The 17,737-nt window shown below is 41.9% G+C and overlaps 1 protein-coding gene and 1 pseudogene across 2 annotated transcripts; both read left to right on the forward strand.

Annotated features, from left to right (window-relative positions):
* The first annotated feature begins 4,678 nt into the window (after window positions 1-4,678).
* On the forward strand, window positions 4,679-6,406 carry LOC121999327 (annotated as a pseudogene).
* Window positions 6,407-7,104: 698 nt separating this feature from the next.
* Window positions 7,105-16,118, forward strand: LOC122001275 (far upstream element-binding protein 2-like). Of its 2 annotated transcripts, XM_042555935.1 has the most exons (8): window positions 7,105-7,538; window positions 9,323-9,441; window positions 9,544-9,729; window positions 9,843-9,938; window positions 10,017-10,088; window positions 11,563-11,679; window positions 14,776-15,661; window positions 15,740-16,118. In XM_042555935.1, exons 1-8 carry the CDS (start codon window positions 7,199-7,201, stop codon window positions 15,907-15,909), a joined length of 1,986 nt encoding a protein of 661 aa, XP_042411869.1. In that variant the 5' UTR covers window positions 7,105-7,198; the 3' UTR covers window positions 15,910-16,118. The 2 variants fall into 2 exon arrangements, with proteins under 2 accessions (XP_042411869.1, XP_042411868.1); XM_042555934.1 differs by having other exon boundaries at window positions 14,776-16,118.
* Window positions 16,119-17,737: the final 1,619 nt, after the last annotated feature.

The raw sequence follows: 17,737 nt of genomic DNA on the forward strand, positions 1-17,737 counted from the left end.
CCGGCCCTTACTCAAATGCGTTAGACTAGAAGACGACAATTACATACTGCGAGAAGTGCACCAAGGATCCTGCGGAGGGCATCCGAGCGGTCGATCATTGGCAAGGAAGATACTACTGGTTGGATATTTTTGGCCAACCCTCCAGCAGGACGTCGCTCGGACGGTGGCCACGTGCCAGTCCTGTCAAAAGTATAACAACATCTCGCACCGACCCACCGAGGAGATAAAGGCATCCACAGTCTCTTGTCCGTTCGACCAATGGGGCATGGACATCGTCAGATCTTTCCCTATAGCGACCAGCCAGTAGAAGTTTCTGCTTGTGGTCGTAGATTACTTTTCAAAATGGGTGGAGGCCAAGGCGCTTTCAAGGATAACCGAACAGATGGTCATAAAGTTCATTTGGCAACAAATCATATGCGGATATGCCATAGAAGTGAAGGCCTGCTAGATACTATATTCTTCGCACCACTCCCTGAGCCTTTGACCAGTGAATTGTCTATTATTATCTGAGACGAGCCGGTGAGGGCGGCTCGAACGACCATGGAGCGCCAATCATCTCCAATCCTATCGAGCCGGATGAGAGGTGCGCAAGTATAGAAGTGTATTTATACATTTTTGTACGTCCTCTCTGAATGCAGGGTCAAAATAAAAGATTTCTAAATCTATATGCCGAATGACACATCAAATCGTCGAGCGGTGACGTTAAATCCTAGTCTATACCAATGGTCGAGCGACGACCTTAAACCCGAGTCTTCACCAAATCGTCGAACGGCGACATTAAACGCATGTTTACACCAACGGTTGAGCGACGACCTTAAACCCAAGTCTTCACCAAATCGTCGAGCAGCAACGTTAAACCCTAGTCTACACCAATAGTCGAGCGGCGACCCTAAACCCTAGTCTTCACCAACGGTCGAGCGGTGCCCTTAAAGCCTAGTCTTCACCAACGGTCGAGCGACGACCTTAAACTGTCGTCTCCATCAACGATCGAGTGATGACCTTAAACTCTCGTCTCCATCAGCGGTCGAGCGGTGACCTTAAACTCTCGTCCCCGTCAACGGTCGAGCGGCGACCTTAAACTCTCGTCTTTACCGAATCGTCGAGCGACGACATTAAATGCGTGTCCTCACTAACGGTCGAGCGACGACCTTAAATTCGAGCTTGCTCTTACGGTCAAGCGGTTAGTCGCAGATACAAGATCATGGGCATTTACAGTCTAAAGATAAGAAACGTTGTGAAAGGAAATGCTTCGCTGAATGGGCGCACATATATTAAAATCAAAATTTTCAAGATTACAGTTGCAAGATAAAGATAAGAGCTTTGCGGAATGGGCGAGCTTACGTTAAGACTTCAAAAATTTATAGCACTCAACCTCACTTAAGGTAATCCAAGGCGTCGTCGGGTAGTGACTCGGTCATCTTATCCTGACTGACAATGCTGTCCTTCAAGGTCACGGGAAGGTGGTCGCCCGCCTTGAGCTGGTTATGTTGATCGTCTCGTCTATCACGAGGTTACAAAGCCGAAGGTAGCAGGCGACTACTTTATCATTGAAGGCATCCGAGCGGATGTAGTTCTATTTCATTGTTGCAAATCGACTCGGCTCGACATCCTGATAAATCTTCATCGCGTGCTCAGGACCCCTCTAGCTCAACCTTCACCTTCCCTAGCTCATCCTATGCCAGCTACAGTGATGCGTCCTTATCAGAGAGTTGGCCCTGGATCTTAGTTTCCCGTGCCAACCGGCTTGCTCTCTCGGTCACCATAAAATCTTCAGTCTCTCTGAGCTCACGGGCGAGATCTCAAGCCTCCTTATTCTTCAGCTCCAGGTCCTCGATGGCCCGGTTCTTCCTAGCGATAGCCGACTCGATCTTCTTGTCAAAAGTGCTGACTTGCTTCTTAAGTCGACCCAGCATCTCCTCTTGGCCGGTGGTTTTAGCCTGTTCGACATCAAGGAGCTTGGTCGCCTTCTCCAGGTCGACCTTCATCTTGGCCATCTCCTTCGGATCGACGGAGGGCTGGTTGCTTGAGACTTGGAGCTTCCTGAACTCATCCTCCAGATAAGCCAGCCTATGGCACATGGTCAGGCTCTCCACCCAATACTACAAACAGGTAAAAGGATTAGAGCCGATCGGAGGAAAGATAATTACAAGGAGCTTACCCCAGTTGTCATTTGGGTATGGCTGTTGGCGAGCGCACCCGGGGGGCAACACCGTCGCTCAGGCTCGGGCTTCTTCCCAGACCTGGGCGAGCGGGCCTCATATGATGACTTGATGCTCAGGAGTGAGCGATTGGGCGCTCGACTCGTTGTACTCCTCCGTTGGCAGATGGAGAATCGCCGTGATTGATCGTCGGCCGCCTGGGGCCGAGTGAGCTGAGGCTTCTGGAGCGGTCGACCGAGACACAGATGCCGGGAGGATAGTCGATCGCTGAACCCTCGATGGCTGCGAGGATGGCGGCATGAAAGCCAGGGGCTTTGCGGCAATAGGCCCCTGTGACATCTCGGCCACCAAAGGAGTCTGGTCGGAGGATATCTCGGGCGTGGTCTCAGGAACTGTGGAGGGATTCGAGGTGCCGGTCTCGACCCTTTCACCAGATCCCACCGCCGAAGCAGTAGAGCGTGAAGACTCTATTCGATGCCTCTTGGGCCTTAATAACGGCTCGCCAGAGGAGCCTGAACTCTCCGGTCGGACGATAGGCAGTTGTTCGGATGGTTGCTTCGAGTTGCCAGCAACCTCAACATTGGGGGCTTGACTAGCTGCCCCTCCACTCGCAAGGGCGGGAGTCGCTGTGCTATCATCTTGAGAGTCGATCGACTATAGGCCGCGGTTCGCCAATTCTTCAGTAGCCACCGCCTCGATCTCGACATTCTGAAGCTTCGCAAGGCCGGGCATCCTAGCACGCAGCATGACTTTGGCTGCAAAAGAAGCAAAAAAATCAGTTAGATTCAAAGGAAAAACGTACATGGAACCTCTTACCTAAGCTGGTCGGGAGTCCAGTGCGGATCGGACTCAGGCCAAAGATGTACAACACACCCTCAAAAAGTAACTTGTAGATGTCATACTTCTGGCCAGCCAGCATGGATGCGGCATGAAGGTAGTCCGAGTGACTCTTGTATTTCTTCAGGTTGGGTTGAGGTGGTAGGTCAACCTGCTAGCAAGTCCGGAAGCTCAACCGCTCAGGGAGACACATAAAAAAGAAGTATTCCTTCCAATGTTTATTAGAAGTCGACATTTTGTCAAAAAAACACTAGTCCGATCCAAGACTAAAATAGAAAGGTACCTAGTTCAGATTGTTTAGGGTAGTAGAAGTAGTAGAAAACTCGAGGAGTTAGAGGGATGTCATGCAACCAAAACAACACAATGACGTCGTACAGAAGGCGAAAGGAATTTGGTACAAATTCCAGAAGGGGAACACGAAAATAATTACAGACTTAAATGATGAAGGGATGGATAGGGAAGCGGAAACCGACCACAAATTGGTCCCTGAACAGACATATGGTGTCGGTCGACGGAGCATTTGGCCGATTGGATGCGGAAGCTAAAATGATCTCATGATCAGGGGGAATCTCAAAAATGTTCTTGAGACTCAGCGTCGCCCGAATCAAACTTGGTCTCCATGGTGGTGTATCAGAGTTTACGAGGGGGGGGGGGGGGGGATAACGGCTGAGAAGAGCCGACCATTGTAAAGAAGCAAAAACGACGGAGGAAAACGCGACCGAAAGCGAAAAGACCACTGGAAGGGCACCAAGAACAGGAAGAAGCCAGAGATCGAAGGCAAGTGAGGAAGGAAGCTTACGAAGATGTAGATTGTCGGAAGAGAAATGATCGAAGGAGACGCGCAGAAGGTCGCCGGAGGAGGAGAACAAGAGATCACCAGAGAGCACGAGAGTCGGGAATGCGACAGCAAAGGTGGAGAAGACAGCGAGGCAGCGAGCTCATATACCCCGGGCTCGGCCAACCGTAGCCGTCCGATATGGGTCGTGAAAACCTAGGAGACGATCCGACCGTTGAATTCAAACTGCCATACGCCACCATTAATACCTGTCACATCAGGCGTACGGTGACTGCGGGTGTGACATGTGGTATGCTATCACTGGTCGGCAATTAAGATCGGCATGGGAACTCGCTCGGCCTTAATGAAAAAGGATTTGCACGCTTCTCGAGAAATTAGGGAGACATCATTCCCATCTGCGTTCGCCTAGGGTAGACGGAGGAAGAAGTCTTCTGAGTGTAAACCTTTGCTTTCCCGACCGAATCAAAGGAGCATGCTTGACCGAGCGACTACCTTAAGAAGGCTGATCGGCGAGGATCAGGTACATCCTGACCGAAGTCCATACAATGATGAAGGCCAATCGGGAGGAAACCGACACACACTGGTCCAGTCAGTCGGACTACAGCCTCCTTCGACTAGACTTGAAGGGGAGACTTGTGTGATGCGGTGATAAGAGGGGAGGCCCAACCCCGCTGCCATGGTGGAGGTCAGAGTCAAGATGGTCAAACACTCCTATACCACTGGCCGATCGGGGAGCACGCTCAGTCGATCGGGATAATGAAGACCCGATCCGACATCATAACAGTTCGGCGAGGTTTCGAGTTCCCAACGCTTAGAAAGACTGTTAGATATCTGCAAGGGCACGCGCGAGCAGCTTCCCCGCTCAGCCTTATATAGAGTTATAAGAATGGAGCGGATTTATGATCGAGCTATACAGAAACAGAAGGGTGGTCGAGTGGCTTTCCCGCTCGTCCAGATAATGACTCATGGATCAAGACAGCGGGAGCGCAGGTCGAGCGACCTTCCCACTCGGTTAGATAATATACTCATTCGAGCAGAAAGTAAAAACTCGAGCCGAGCGGTTATCCTTCGAGCGGCTATCCCGCTCAGCACAGTAAAAGACACCGCTAGCTGGATATTATCTTTTTGGGAGCATGCGCCACTGACAGGCAGCATGGTCGACGGCCGGTTCAGACAGAAGATCGTATGACAAAAGCTTCCACTGTCACTTCAGATATATGCTCGGTTCGTTAAGTTATTGTGTCAGGGACATTTTACTGATACATTTTTTCAGGAAAAGCTTCGAAAAACGTACACGCCTTGGGAAGCATGCACGCACGCTACAGGAGCCCTATATAAAGGGGCGGTCCAAGCTTCAGCGGAGGTATACGATAATATACTGTTGCTGCTACTGTTCGCCACTTTGCTCTGCTTCCACACACACTATCGGTGACTGACTTGAACGTCGGAGGATCATCGCTGGGACCTTTTTCCTAGCTCGACACTGACGCAATTGTAGTTGCAGGGTCACGAGAAGTCAACAGATGATCAATCAGAACACCACATCTTAGCTTCTGTCACCTCGACTATCGGACAAGATCAGATGTTATATTGTTCAATATTTTTTTTCAATCAAAATAACTAGAACTCATTTTTTTTATAAGAAATAGTGATATTTAACACTCATTTATTAATTGGGCAAAATCTAAAGAAATAAAACGTATTACTTATTTATTTATGTTTATTAGAGAAGTTAATCGTTGCATTGTTTTTTCTATTGTTTTTCTAATTAGTTCGGTGTAACGTCTAGTGACATTAATATTGGCCGATATTTTCATCTTTTGTTAATAAAAACACGGAGGGTGAGATTGAAAATTTTCCCATTCTTTTTAACCCTGCTAACTGCTAAGAAATAGAAAGCAGCATTGACACGGAGCCGCCGCCTCCGCCTCATCTCCACCAGCCGCCAGCAGCCCCGCAGGGACTCGTCGCGGCGGAGTGGGCGGCGCTGGAGCCTCTTATCCGCGCGCACCACACGTTCCCTCGCGCGCCGGGCACGTGCACCTCCTTGATCACGTAGCGTATCGAGGCTCCGTTACAGGCGGTGTGGCCGGTGGTCCGCTGCTTCGCCAGTCCGCAGCGTTACAAGAACTTCGTGAAGAGCTGCCGCCTCGTCTCCGGCTAGCATCCGCGAGGCCACCGTTGTCTCCGGTCTCCCCGGCTCCACCAGCGTCGAGCGCCTCGATATCCTCGACGACGACCGCCACATCCTCAGCTTCCGCGTCACTGGCGGCGAGCACCGACAGAAGAACTACCGCTCCGTCACCTCCGTCACCGAGTTCTTCGCCGATGCCAGCGACACCAAGTCCTACTCCGTCGTCCTCGAGTCCTACGTCGTCGACATCCTCGACGGCAACACTTAGGAGGACACCAAGATGTTCACCGACATCGTCGTCAAGCTCAACCTCCAGAAGCTCGCCGCCGTCGCCATGACCGCGCACCCTTAAGTTCAATCAAAATTCTGTGTTACACCATTCCATAACTGTATTTGCAAAATACTTCCTATTGTTCACTTAATAGAAACCATTTTGTGTTTTTTTTGCAATGTTGAAGTAGGAAGGTGGAAGTGAAAGCAGAGAAAACATGTCGCAGTGTCCCTGTTAGTTTGTCCCTAGATAAATAGGGAATAGATAAATCATGAATGATTATTAATTATTAATACAAATGAAAAAATATGAAAAGATGATTACTAATTATTATTACAGATGACAAGGTATGAGGAGAGGTATGTACAGATATCCTAAATTTTAACCTCGTGACTTCACTCATGTGATAAAACTTTTATCTTAATTATCAATCCGTGTCGCGAGCGGACAAGAAAACAGAGGAAATATGTGAGGGGACCTGGGAGGCATGGGAAACAGCGTCTATCTTTGTCAGTGTTCCTCCAATCCAACAACCTGTTGATCTTTCTAAAGTTTGGCTTCATATGCTTGCATAGAAAAGCTAATAAATTGGGAATTAAGGGAGCAGCGGAAGTGTTGCGGCCTCTGCAAATATGCAAATTTCTATTTTATTTTTGTTTCTGTTTTTGTTTGCTTGGGCAGTGGTCATTAATGCCGATGGCATTGCCAGGGAGCTGGTGAGCAAGTGAAAACAGAGGACTTGCTCAAGTAATTAAGTTTTTTTCCCCTCCTTTGGTCGTATTATCTTAATCGGTTAACCAAATAAAAATCATGAACCGTCCGGTTCGCTCGTGGGTCCCCCGGCCACACGGAGTTAGCCTTGGACTGGTTCGCTCGCTCGTTCGCTGCGGCTTAATAAATGCACCCGTGGCAGCCCTCCGATTAGGGTTTCCAAGGTTCGTCCCCAAGTCGCCTCTTGTTCGCGTTACCTGCCGCCGTCGCGTCCGCCAACATCTGCGGTCATGGCGGAAGACCTCCACTACTCTTCGCGACTCGATAACAAGAGAAAGTTCGAGGAGCCGGGAGATGGCGGCGTCCCTTCGCCTCCCGCGAGGAGACCGTCAGGCTTCTCGGCGCCTATCGCCTCGTCGTCTCCTGACGGCTGTTCCGGAGGCGCTGCTCCCGCCCAACAATCTTACAACAGCGTCCCTCCGCCCCTTGATGGGATCCAGCTCGCCAAGCAGCGTGCCCAGGAGATCGCTGCGAGGTTATTCAGTGATGCTGAGGCCAAACGCCCTAGGGTCGAGAATGGAGGAGGAACGGGCGATTCGAAGGATACCAGTTTCGGATCTGCCATCGGTGGTAAGTCGTGCGACTGTTCTTGTTTCCTATCTTTTGGACGCGGACGCTACGTTGTCGATTCGTCATCTGTATCTTTTGTCTGATTTAAGTTTTTCTTTTCTGTATAGATATGGTTGTGGCCATAGTTAAACATTCTTGCATTGTTTAGATGATTAAACTGCTAACTTTTTGATCGTCAACTGTCTTGGTGCTTTTGGAATCCTGGTGCGGCTGTTAACCGGACATCAATTAGTTTTGTCGTTGTGAAGTACCATTAGCGCGGTGACGAGGCTAAATGAGAGCATAAATTGTGAGGAGCATTATTGTATGAAAGTAGGACACAGTGGAGTTGTTGCTTCTATCTTTAAACAATTTTTTTTCACCTGGAAAAGCATCAATGTTCAAAGCAGAATAAAATTTATTTTTTCTCTTGTTGTCTCTCACTGCAACACCCTGATTTGTTAAGATGTTGCTCCACTGCCATACCTCTGCCTGTTGCGGATCATTCCCTTCTCTCTTGGTTCAACTACTTTTCATTGCAAAAGGTGACTCTCAGATGGAAAAAGAGGGGTTACCCAACCAATTCCATATCAGAACTGAATGCTAGTGGCTGAATGGTGCTCACCCAAGAACTTAATCCTTTGCACGCCCTGACAATTAATTTCTTATCTAGAAACTCAGTAAAGATTAATTTCAGTTATCTTCAGTAATTTTTTTTGTCTATTGGGCTTTTGTCCATTTTCAATGACTGTTGGAAATGCCAATTGGAATACTCTTGAAAATATTGCTTGAGTGTTATCATTTAGCTACCTGAAATTGGAAGGAGGGCTTTCAATATCAACAAATTCTCCATAATTACTCAGCTAGACTTTCTTATGCTCACCAAAATGAATTATTTCTTTTGTTCTCAAAAATCAAAATGAAGTCCCATAACACTTGTTTACCGTGTTGTTAGGTTCTAGAACATAAAACTATATATTACAAGTAGTTATGCTTTTGCAACTTTTTGGCCAGATTGTGTTTGTTTATCTAGTTAATTAGATCTAAATTGTTTGCGGTGCCATGCTCCAGCATATGATTTGACCCATGGTCACTAAATTGATTTTGGATTGCAAGAATAGTTATTCCATTCCTTGTGAATTCTGATGGAATAACTATTTATGTGTTCAGTTACAAAATGAACTTGGAGCACCTATTTTTTATCAGAATTGTTATTCCCTCCAATCTTTCTTAGCTATTCCTTGTAGCAAACCCATTAATACTTATTCTGATATGTCATTGTCCTATTAACCCAACAAAGGAACACACATGTTTGTTCTATTCTTTACTATTCTATTTCCTAATAATAACTATTCTGTTTCTCACCAATTCATTCTTTGGATCAAATTTATGGAAAAGCAATAGATCTGTGCTACCATCATTTGAGTTGCCGTATAAGTAATAGTCATTCTCAATGATTTTATTCAATCAACCAAACAGAGGAATGCACATGGCTATTCTATTCCTTTGCTGTATTATCTCCTAAGACTCATTATTCTATTTCTTACTAATTCATTTTGTGAACCAAGTTCCACATAAAATAAATAGATTTTTGTTACCATTCTTTGAAATTCCTTATGATATTTGATAAATGTGTTTGAACTGTAGTCATTTAATAATTTCTTCAGTGGTTATTATGTTATCATATTCGTGCAACTTTCACCATGTGTTGGTCCTGTATCTAGTGAAGCTTCTTTGATTAGTATCTTTTTTTTTGGTTAATGATCATCTCGATAAATTGGTTATTGCATTTCTGAAATTGGCAGACAATATATTGAAGCCTATTAGCCAAAAACTACCTTCTCAAACCAGCTTCACTTCCCACCCATTACCCTCTTATGGCTATCAGGGTTCAAGTAAAAAGATTGAGATTCCAAATGGAAGGGTATGATTTCCTGTATTCTAATTGTCTGGCCATGCAATATATTTGTTTAACTAATGAAGCATGTTATTGACATACGCCATTTATTATCATGCGATGTCACAGGTTGGTGTAATCATTGGGAAAAGTGGAGAGACTATAAAATACCTTCAGCTTCAATCAGGGGCAAAGATTCAAGTAACGAGAGATATGGATGCTGATCCCAACTCACTGACTAGGTCAGTAGAAATTGTGGGTACATCTGAACAGATTAGCAGAGCTGAGCAGTTAATTAATGATGTTCTTGCTGAGGTAATATTTTATATTCTATACAGGTAAAAAGATTCATAGGGTCATTACCCACCAGATGATACATTTTTTATTTTTTATGTTATCCATTATTTTGTGTAAAATTTCTTCTCTAGGCTGATACTGGGGCTTCAGCTACGATTGCTTCTAGGAAATTGGGTAGTGTTCAGCCTGGTGCAGAACAATTTCAAATGAAGGTTCCAAACAACAAGGTGTCTGTCACTTAATATATTGTGATAATGAACTATGCTCTATCCTGCACAGGAGTCTAAATTGGATTCTTATTTCAGGTTGGTATGGTGATTGGTAAAGGTGGCGAGACAATTAAAAGCATGCAAGCAAGGTCTGGTGCACGTATACAGGTTTGTAGTTTCACTAATTAATATATTTTTTCCAGCATTTACATGTTAGTGCATTTGATGATACTTGATTCATTTCTAGCTAATTAAAGAATTTGTTTTTCTTCTTGTGACATGGATCCATCAACAAAGATTATTTCTTTTTAACCATTAGTTTGTCTTTTTTAGGAAATTCTGTCAGGTTAAATCAATGATTTTCTAAAATGCTTGCTTTACATATTATTCTTGTTTTTAGAATCTTGGTCTTGTGTTTGCTTTACATATTATTCAGGGCTGTGATTAGAAAGAGAGAGGCTTGAGTGGGCTTTGGGAGGCCCCTTGATCCTGTGGTGTCAGATGGAGGGAAGAAGGTGCTAGTTTCTTAGCTTGGTATCTTCTTTTTCTCATGAGGATATATTCCTCTCTACTCCAGGAGATTATTGGGTTTCCCTCACAATGACAGATTTATAACCTAAATACACTTGATATGAGCCCTGTTCATAAATGTGTGTTTGTTTTTCCTCTGTTTTCTGGGTTCAGGCTTCATTTTTTTGTTTCTTCGACCTCCCTTGTTTTCCCAGGGCTTTATCTTCTTGTATTATTTTCTTTGCCAATTTTTCTTTGCCATTTTCTCTTTTGCTTTATTTTGTTTTTGGCTTTGTTATTGTATTGTTTGTTAAAAATTAGTGTAAGCAGAAGTATCAGGAATTCTAATTACTAACATTGTTGAAGTCTGTCCACTTGAAATTATTAAAAATGTTTACATAGAAACTAACTTTTGTTCATCTAAATCACATATATTGCCCACTCAAATTCGCAGAACTGTGTAAAATGAGTGAGTTTACCAAATATGAATATGGTAAAAAAAAATTGCCTTTTCAACTTCATTGCAAGTGACATAAGCCAACAGTTGATTGGCTTGTATTTGGACCAAATAAACTGGATATTTGGCTTCTCCCACTGCTATGGCACTTAATTTTTTATAGGCTTTCAATGTCTGACACCAAATGTTGTATATTTTCATAATTTCTTAAATGAATCCTGTTAGATCATGGGACATGATAGAAAGTATATGTTAAATTGATCAAGTGGGTATTTTCACCTTATAATCCTATCATGTTTTGGCTCACAAGTTTGATCCTTCTTATTTATGGGCTTGTGTTTGGCCAAGCTATAAGGATTATAGGTACCATGTGGCATGACCAGTTAATGGCACACCAACTTAGGTCTTTGTTCTGAACATTTTATGTTAGGTCAGCCGGCATCTCCTCAAGGTTTCTTTGAGGGTTTGCTGTAGCCTTTTGAGTAATGATCTGTAATAGCCTCACTAATGTCTTTTTTCTCTGTACAAAATGACTTGTACTGTTTTCTTGGTATAGAAACCTGAACTTGATCTAGTAACTGTTTGTAGATTGGTACACATTATAAATTTAATCAAGTTACAGTGTTTTTGCATCTTTGATATAAAATATGCTGACTTTAGAGTATTTGTTTGTAGGTGATACCTCTTCACTTGCCTCCTGGTGATATATCTACTGAAAGAACAGTGTATATTGATGGCACACAGGAGCAGATTGAAATAGCAAAACAGTTGGTCAATGAGGTTATTAGTGAGGTATTGATTATCCTTAAGTTTTTATATTAGAAAACATTAGATGGTTAGAATTTTTTAGGACAATAAATTATTGTAAGCTTTTATCTAAATGTGTTTTTGCTTTATCATATGTTATGGATTTCTCTGTTTAAATATATTTAGCAAGAGCTAGCACCTAATTTTGAGATCTATATAACCTTTAGGTTTAGGGTTAACTTTTGAATCCTTAAATTAATCAAGCCATTCTGACTGTATTCCTATTCCATGCATCTTTTGTATTTTTTATTATTTGTGCTGTTGCTTTTGTTTCTATTTTTATTCATGATAGAATTTCATTATTAATTTGCAAAATATCTGGCAAGGGACTGTGTTCATCATTTGTTGCTTACTACAACATATCTTACAGCTTTGATTGGACATTTCTCTTATTTTTCGCAGCTAATTTCTCTAGTCTAAAACTGTTGCTGATTTTTGTTTCTTGTGAACCATATTTGTGGTTTCTTCTGTATTTCTAATATGATGCATGACATTGGTGTATTCTGCAAACAAAGTAATCTGGTGTATAGGTTCTAAGAGTACCATGCTGTATTCCAGTGGGATTTAATTAGCATATGCTGCAAACAAATAATTTGAATGTTCCTTTTACTCTTCTCAAGACCTTTCCCCTGTTATAGCCAGCGCTAACACAGTAGTACATTATGCTTTTGCTTGATTTTTTTCCACATCTTAGATTCATTGTATTGTAAAGTGTAGTTGATTTAGTTTTGTTAATGTTTGTTGCCAAGTGTGAGATGTTGACCTTACAAGATCATTTTCTGTTGTTGTAGTTTCATTATGGAAATTGCAAAGAAACTATGAAGTGATTTGTTGTCCAACATTCTTGTGTTTGTTATTATCTTCTAAGACTACTTTGATATAATTATACATTTTATTATTGAAACCAGAAGACAATATGGTCTTTTTGGGTAAATCTTAATACCGATGTCTCTTGTGATTGCCCTACATTCAGTCTTTTATTATATATCCACACGAATGGAAGAGTAGGGATTATGTTCTAGTGCCCATTGTCAAAAAAAAAAAAAATCTATACATGATATCTATCATTGAACTTATATGTTTCCTGTAAGCTAAATGTATGTTGTTTGCTATCCTCTTATATGACAATGTAAAATCTTACTAGGACGTTTCTCAGTGTCGATGCTTTAGTATTCTTACAATTTATTTTCATACAATTTATTTTCATCAAACTAATTAAGGCAAAGAAAATTCTCATTGAAAATAAATATTCATTATATATTTACACTATTTATTGCCTCATTTTCCATGTTGGGAGTGCACAGTATTGAGCTTATTTCATTTATTTATATGACAGTTATTTTTGTAATTATATTTACTTCAAACTTGAAATTTATTATTTCATTTAAATGATTATTCTTGTTTAGATTGTCCAGTTTATCAGTTCTCCTGATTTATTTATATCAGAGTGCACATATTTCTGAGATTGTGATTCTGCAGGAGTACTGATTGGCAGTCTTCATCTCTTTTTATATCTGTTAATTGCTGAATCTCTATAGTTATTTGAGTTATATTGCTGTTGGATTTACCCCTCTTTTCTAGTATGGTTCCAAGATATTCATATATGATGATTAGTTAGATCAATTCAGCTTAAATATCCTAGATTTTTTTAGCTGGAGATTGAATTGGTCATTGTGCGAAAGAATGAGCTCTCACATGTCTTGAATTAAGCTTTGCTTCTTGGAGAACTATTTTAATTGTAGGATTAACTTGCGTTGGTGCTCCAATGTTTGGCGAGGGTGTAGGTTGGCTTGAAACTGGTATGGCATTGGCCTTATTCCTTATGATTAATTGAATATTAGGTCAATCCTGCACCTAAATCGTTACTGGACATATTATACTGATATATACTTGTTTTGCTCTTCTATATCATTTCCTGAAGTTTATATTAAATATTAATCAGTCCTCAAGAGCGACAGGGCATTTTCTTTCCTTTTATAAGTGATGGTGCATATTGGAGTGAATTGAGATATCTTTCCCTTGCATTAATGAAGTTTCAATAATTTTGGACAAACTTTATTTTTGCATTTTTATAGGTTTTGCTGCTCATTGGCAATGGCCTTTGCTTATCCTTCATATTTTCCTGAACTCTTTCAATTTCAGGCCACTTCCCTTGGAATGAGTTTTGAGACCCTTGGTTATCAATTTTTTTCCTTTCTAAATACTAACATCTGTTGTTGTGTTTCTCATTAGTTATGATAAACAGTACAGTGGTGAATGTGTCAAAATTTTCTCACAACACCTTTACCCTCTGTTTGGATGGGGTGAGGTAAGGTTCATTAATGGAAGGGGATGGAAGGGGAAGGGAGGGGAAGGGAGGGAAATTAATATATTTATCTTGTCCTTGTTTGGAAGGGAGGGAAAGTTCAAAGGGATGGAAATGAAGGTTAAATATACAAATTTACAAAAATATCCTCTTATTTTTTTAATAAATCTGCATGTGAAAATATAAATAAGGATAAAATTGGGATAATTTTTCCTTACCCTTCCTTACACCCCAATTTGGGGTGTAAGGAATTTCGCTGATTTCCGAGCATGCAAGGGGAAGCTTTACCCTTCTCTCCCCTTCTCCTTCATGACTCACTCTCTCCCAAACAAGTGTAAAAATTTTTTTTACCCATGTTTACCTTTCCCTCCCCTTTACTCACCTCCTCCCAAACAGAGGGTTAATTGACTGAGAAAAATGAGATCACAAGGATATTACGTCTATTATCACTTAGAATCTCTTGTTACATAGGGCCTTTTAAATTGCTTTGTTTGGACTATTTGTCTGGATTTCTGGACTATTTTGCTAGTCCATTAGGTCTCATGAGGAGAGCATATGTGGACATTCAATCAGACTGTCTCTTCTCGTGGTAAGTTGGTGGTGTTCTTCCTTTTCAAATGAATGCTTCTGTTGGCCTATTGTTCTGATCTTTGCTATATTTGCTGCCTTTTACTATTCTTTAGTAAATTTTGCATCAACTGCTTTTTCTTCACTATATGATTGCACAAAAAAAAAAAAAGCATGCACAAGTTCACATGAAATAAATATACATGCAGAATCGTGCCAGAAATCCAGCTATGGCTGGAGGGTATTCTCAGCAGGGTTACCAGGCACCTCGTCCTACAACAAGTTGGGTTCCGCCTGGTGCACCACCCACACAGCAACCTGGTTATGGTTACATGCCACCTGGAGCTTATCCTGGGCCACCGCCTCCGTATAATTTGCCCCACCCATCTTATGGAGGCTATCCTCCTGGATGGGACCAAACACCTAATCAAACTTCTCAGCAAACTGCACCAGCTACTGGATACGATTACTATAATCAACAATCTCAACAGCAGCAACCGTCTCTTGGGGGATCCACTACTGGTAGTGCAGGCTACAACTATGGACAGCCACTTCCTAATTACAGCAATCAGACGTCCTATGGCGATGCTGCTTACCCTCAGACATCTGTTGGGCAACAAAGTTATGTCCAAGATGGATATTCTAGTGGGTATAATGCCCCTGCATTGCAACCTGGTTATCCTCAGACTACACCCAACCCTCAAGGTGGTTATGATCAGCAGGGCTATAGCTCTACTCTTAGCTATGGCACAGTTGCTGCTCCGTCTCAAGATGGATCTGCTAATGCTTATGGTGCTCCAGGTGGATCTACTCAAGCACCTCCTGCTCAACAGCCTCCATTGAGTCAACCACCAAATAACAATACTGCTGGCTATCCTTCACAAGCAACAGCTCCATCAGGATATGGCATTTCACCCACATCACAGCAGGGATATGGGAGCCAACCCACTGCCCCTACTGGATATGGTCAAGCAGCACCCCCTAGTTATGGACAGCCTCCTCCGGCCCAGACACCACCTTCTCAGTCTCTTTATGGGCAAGGCCAAGCTACTTCCGCTCCAGCTGGTTATATGCAATCCACTCCTGTGCAACCAGGTTATGGTCAATCTCCAGTCTCTCAATCCGCTTATAGTCAACAGCAATCTTATAATGTAGCGCCACATGGCCAATCAGGTTATGGCAATCAACAGCAGCCACCATACAGTAATTCTTACGCGAGTGGTGGTAACTCACAGCCTCCTGCATACTCTAGTGACAATGCAACTCAAGGGACCTATGATACTTCTGCTGCTGCCCCTTCTGCCCCTGGTGGTGCACCTGCAACGAATTCACATGCAACTTGATGATGCTGTCCGGTAAGTCACATAGGACTGTAGTTTGTGAACTCTTCAATCATTTCCGTATCTGTTTAAGAATTGCTTTGTCATTTTTAATGTGGTGTTCAGAGTTTGATGGTTGTGTAATCTAGGCTATTGAACTGCCAGTATCTTTGTTATCTTTTATTTTGTTTGCAATACTCTGAATTATTAAGAACAATAGTTCGTTGGTCTCATTTTTCCATGCTATTATTTTTCATATTAGTTTTTTTTTGATGCAATAGATTGTATTGTCTCGTTCCCAATGCCCTGTGTAGCTTTCTGAGGCTTGGCTATAAATTTTTTCTCTCAATAATGATATGGTTGATTGAGGGGTTCTAATGGTCTCTACCTATCAGAACCTGATGATCAGGAAAATCAGGAGCTGGATACATGTCACTCTCTGATATCAACATTATTTGCTAGGATTTGGCTGCATGAGAGTTTGGTTAGGAATGAGGGTAATCTGCTTGAGTTGGTTGGTCTGTTTTGAGGGCATGGGTTGGGTGGAGATGGTTCCTGAGGAGTTTGATCATGATTAGTCTTGTTTGATGTTTAGCTGAGGTAATAATCTAATGGGCAAGTTTAGCAAGGTTGGTGAGCTTTTAAGTGGTTGTTTGTTCATAACATTGAAATTGATATTGAGAACTGGGCTAGTGCTTGGGATGGTGGCTGATTCTTTATTAGCATTAACCCTTTTAACGCTAGTGCTGGTGGCTTTGTAATATTATATGACTAATACAAGTTCAAAATTATGCAATTAGTTTAGTATCATTTAGTTTAATATAATTCTGTTAGATATACAGGCGGAACACTGGTGCGGCAGCTGATTTTTTTTTGTTTTAAATTTTGCATGTTCTTTTATATGAAAACCAAAGAATAAATACAATTTAAAATATTTTCACCAGTTGCAGAATTAATAAAAGGCGTTTACTTTAGTATTCGTTTTTGGTCAAATGACATTTTGAAAAATAAAAATAATGAACAAGAAAACATTGGACCTGAGCATCGGATGTTTCCCACCTACAATCGGATGTTTACCACCTACGATTGAATTTCTGCATTACGTAACCTTTTTTTTTTTTAATTTAATTCTCGGAAAGGCATGTACAAGTAAATTTACGAACTATAAACATATATAATGAATCTGCAAGAAGGTGCATGATTAACAAAAAAAAAAAAAAAAAGGACGCATTTAGGGAAAGTAACTTTCATGGTTAAATAAACTTGAAACATTTAAATTTTGATTAAAAAGTTTATTACAAGTTATTAATTTTTACCCTTAAAATTAATTTGTAAATTGGTTTGTAAATCATAAATTGAGTATAATCTTGTCCAAAAATGATGAAAATAATTGACTAGGAATGTGGCTCAGCAGTTGATTTTTTAAAATCAAGAATGTCAATGTTGAGCTAGTGGAGCGGTATCTGGTGTTGATCCTCTGATGCTCAAATTAATCATCGGAATAGTAGAAAAATGGAAAAAACTATAACAACATGAGGTGTCTACTCACAAATGACGCATACTTTCGCTAGTGCATATACCCCTCTTTTATATAGTGCTCTAGTAGTAGATGTGCACGCCTCTCAAGATGTGTGCACGTTTTCCCAACTGTCGTATGAAAATACTCGTTAGAAAAGTGTCTTTGACATTATTCCTTAACAGGGCGTGTCAATCTCTGACATGACAGTAGAAGCTTTCGTCGTATAATTTGCCTGTTGATCACGCCCCCTTGTCAGCAACATCAACTCCTAGAAGGATACAATGAGCTAAGCATGGGATGCCACTATTCGGACGAGTGGTGGTGAGGTACCAC

This window comes from Zingiber officinale, chromosome 7A, assembly GCF_018446385.1.
Source record: "Zingiber officinale cultivar Zhangliang chromosome 7A, Zo_v1.1, whole genome shotgun sequence".
Lineage (NCBI taxonomy): Eukaryota > Viridiplantae > Streptophyta > Magnoliopsida > Zingiberales > Zingiberaceae > Zingiber > Zingiber officinale.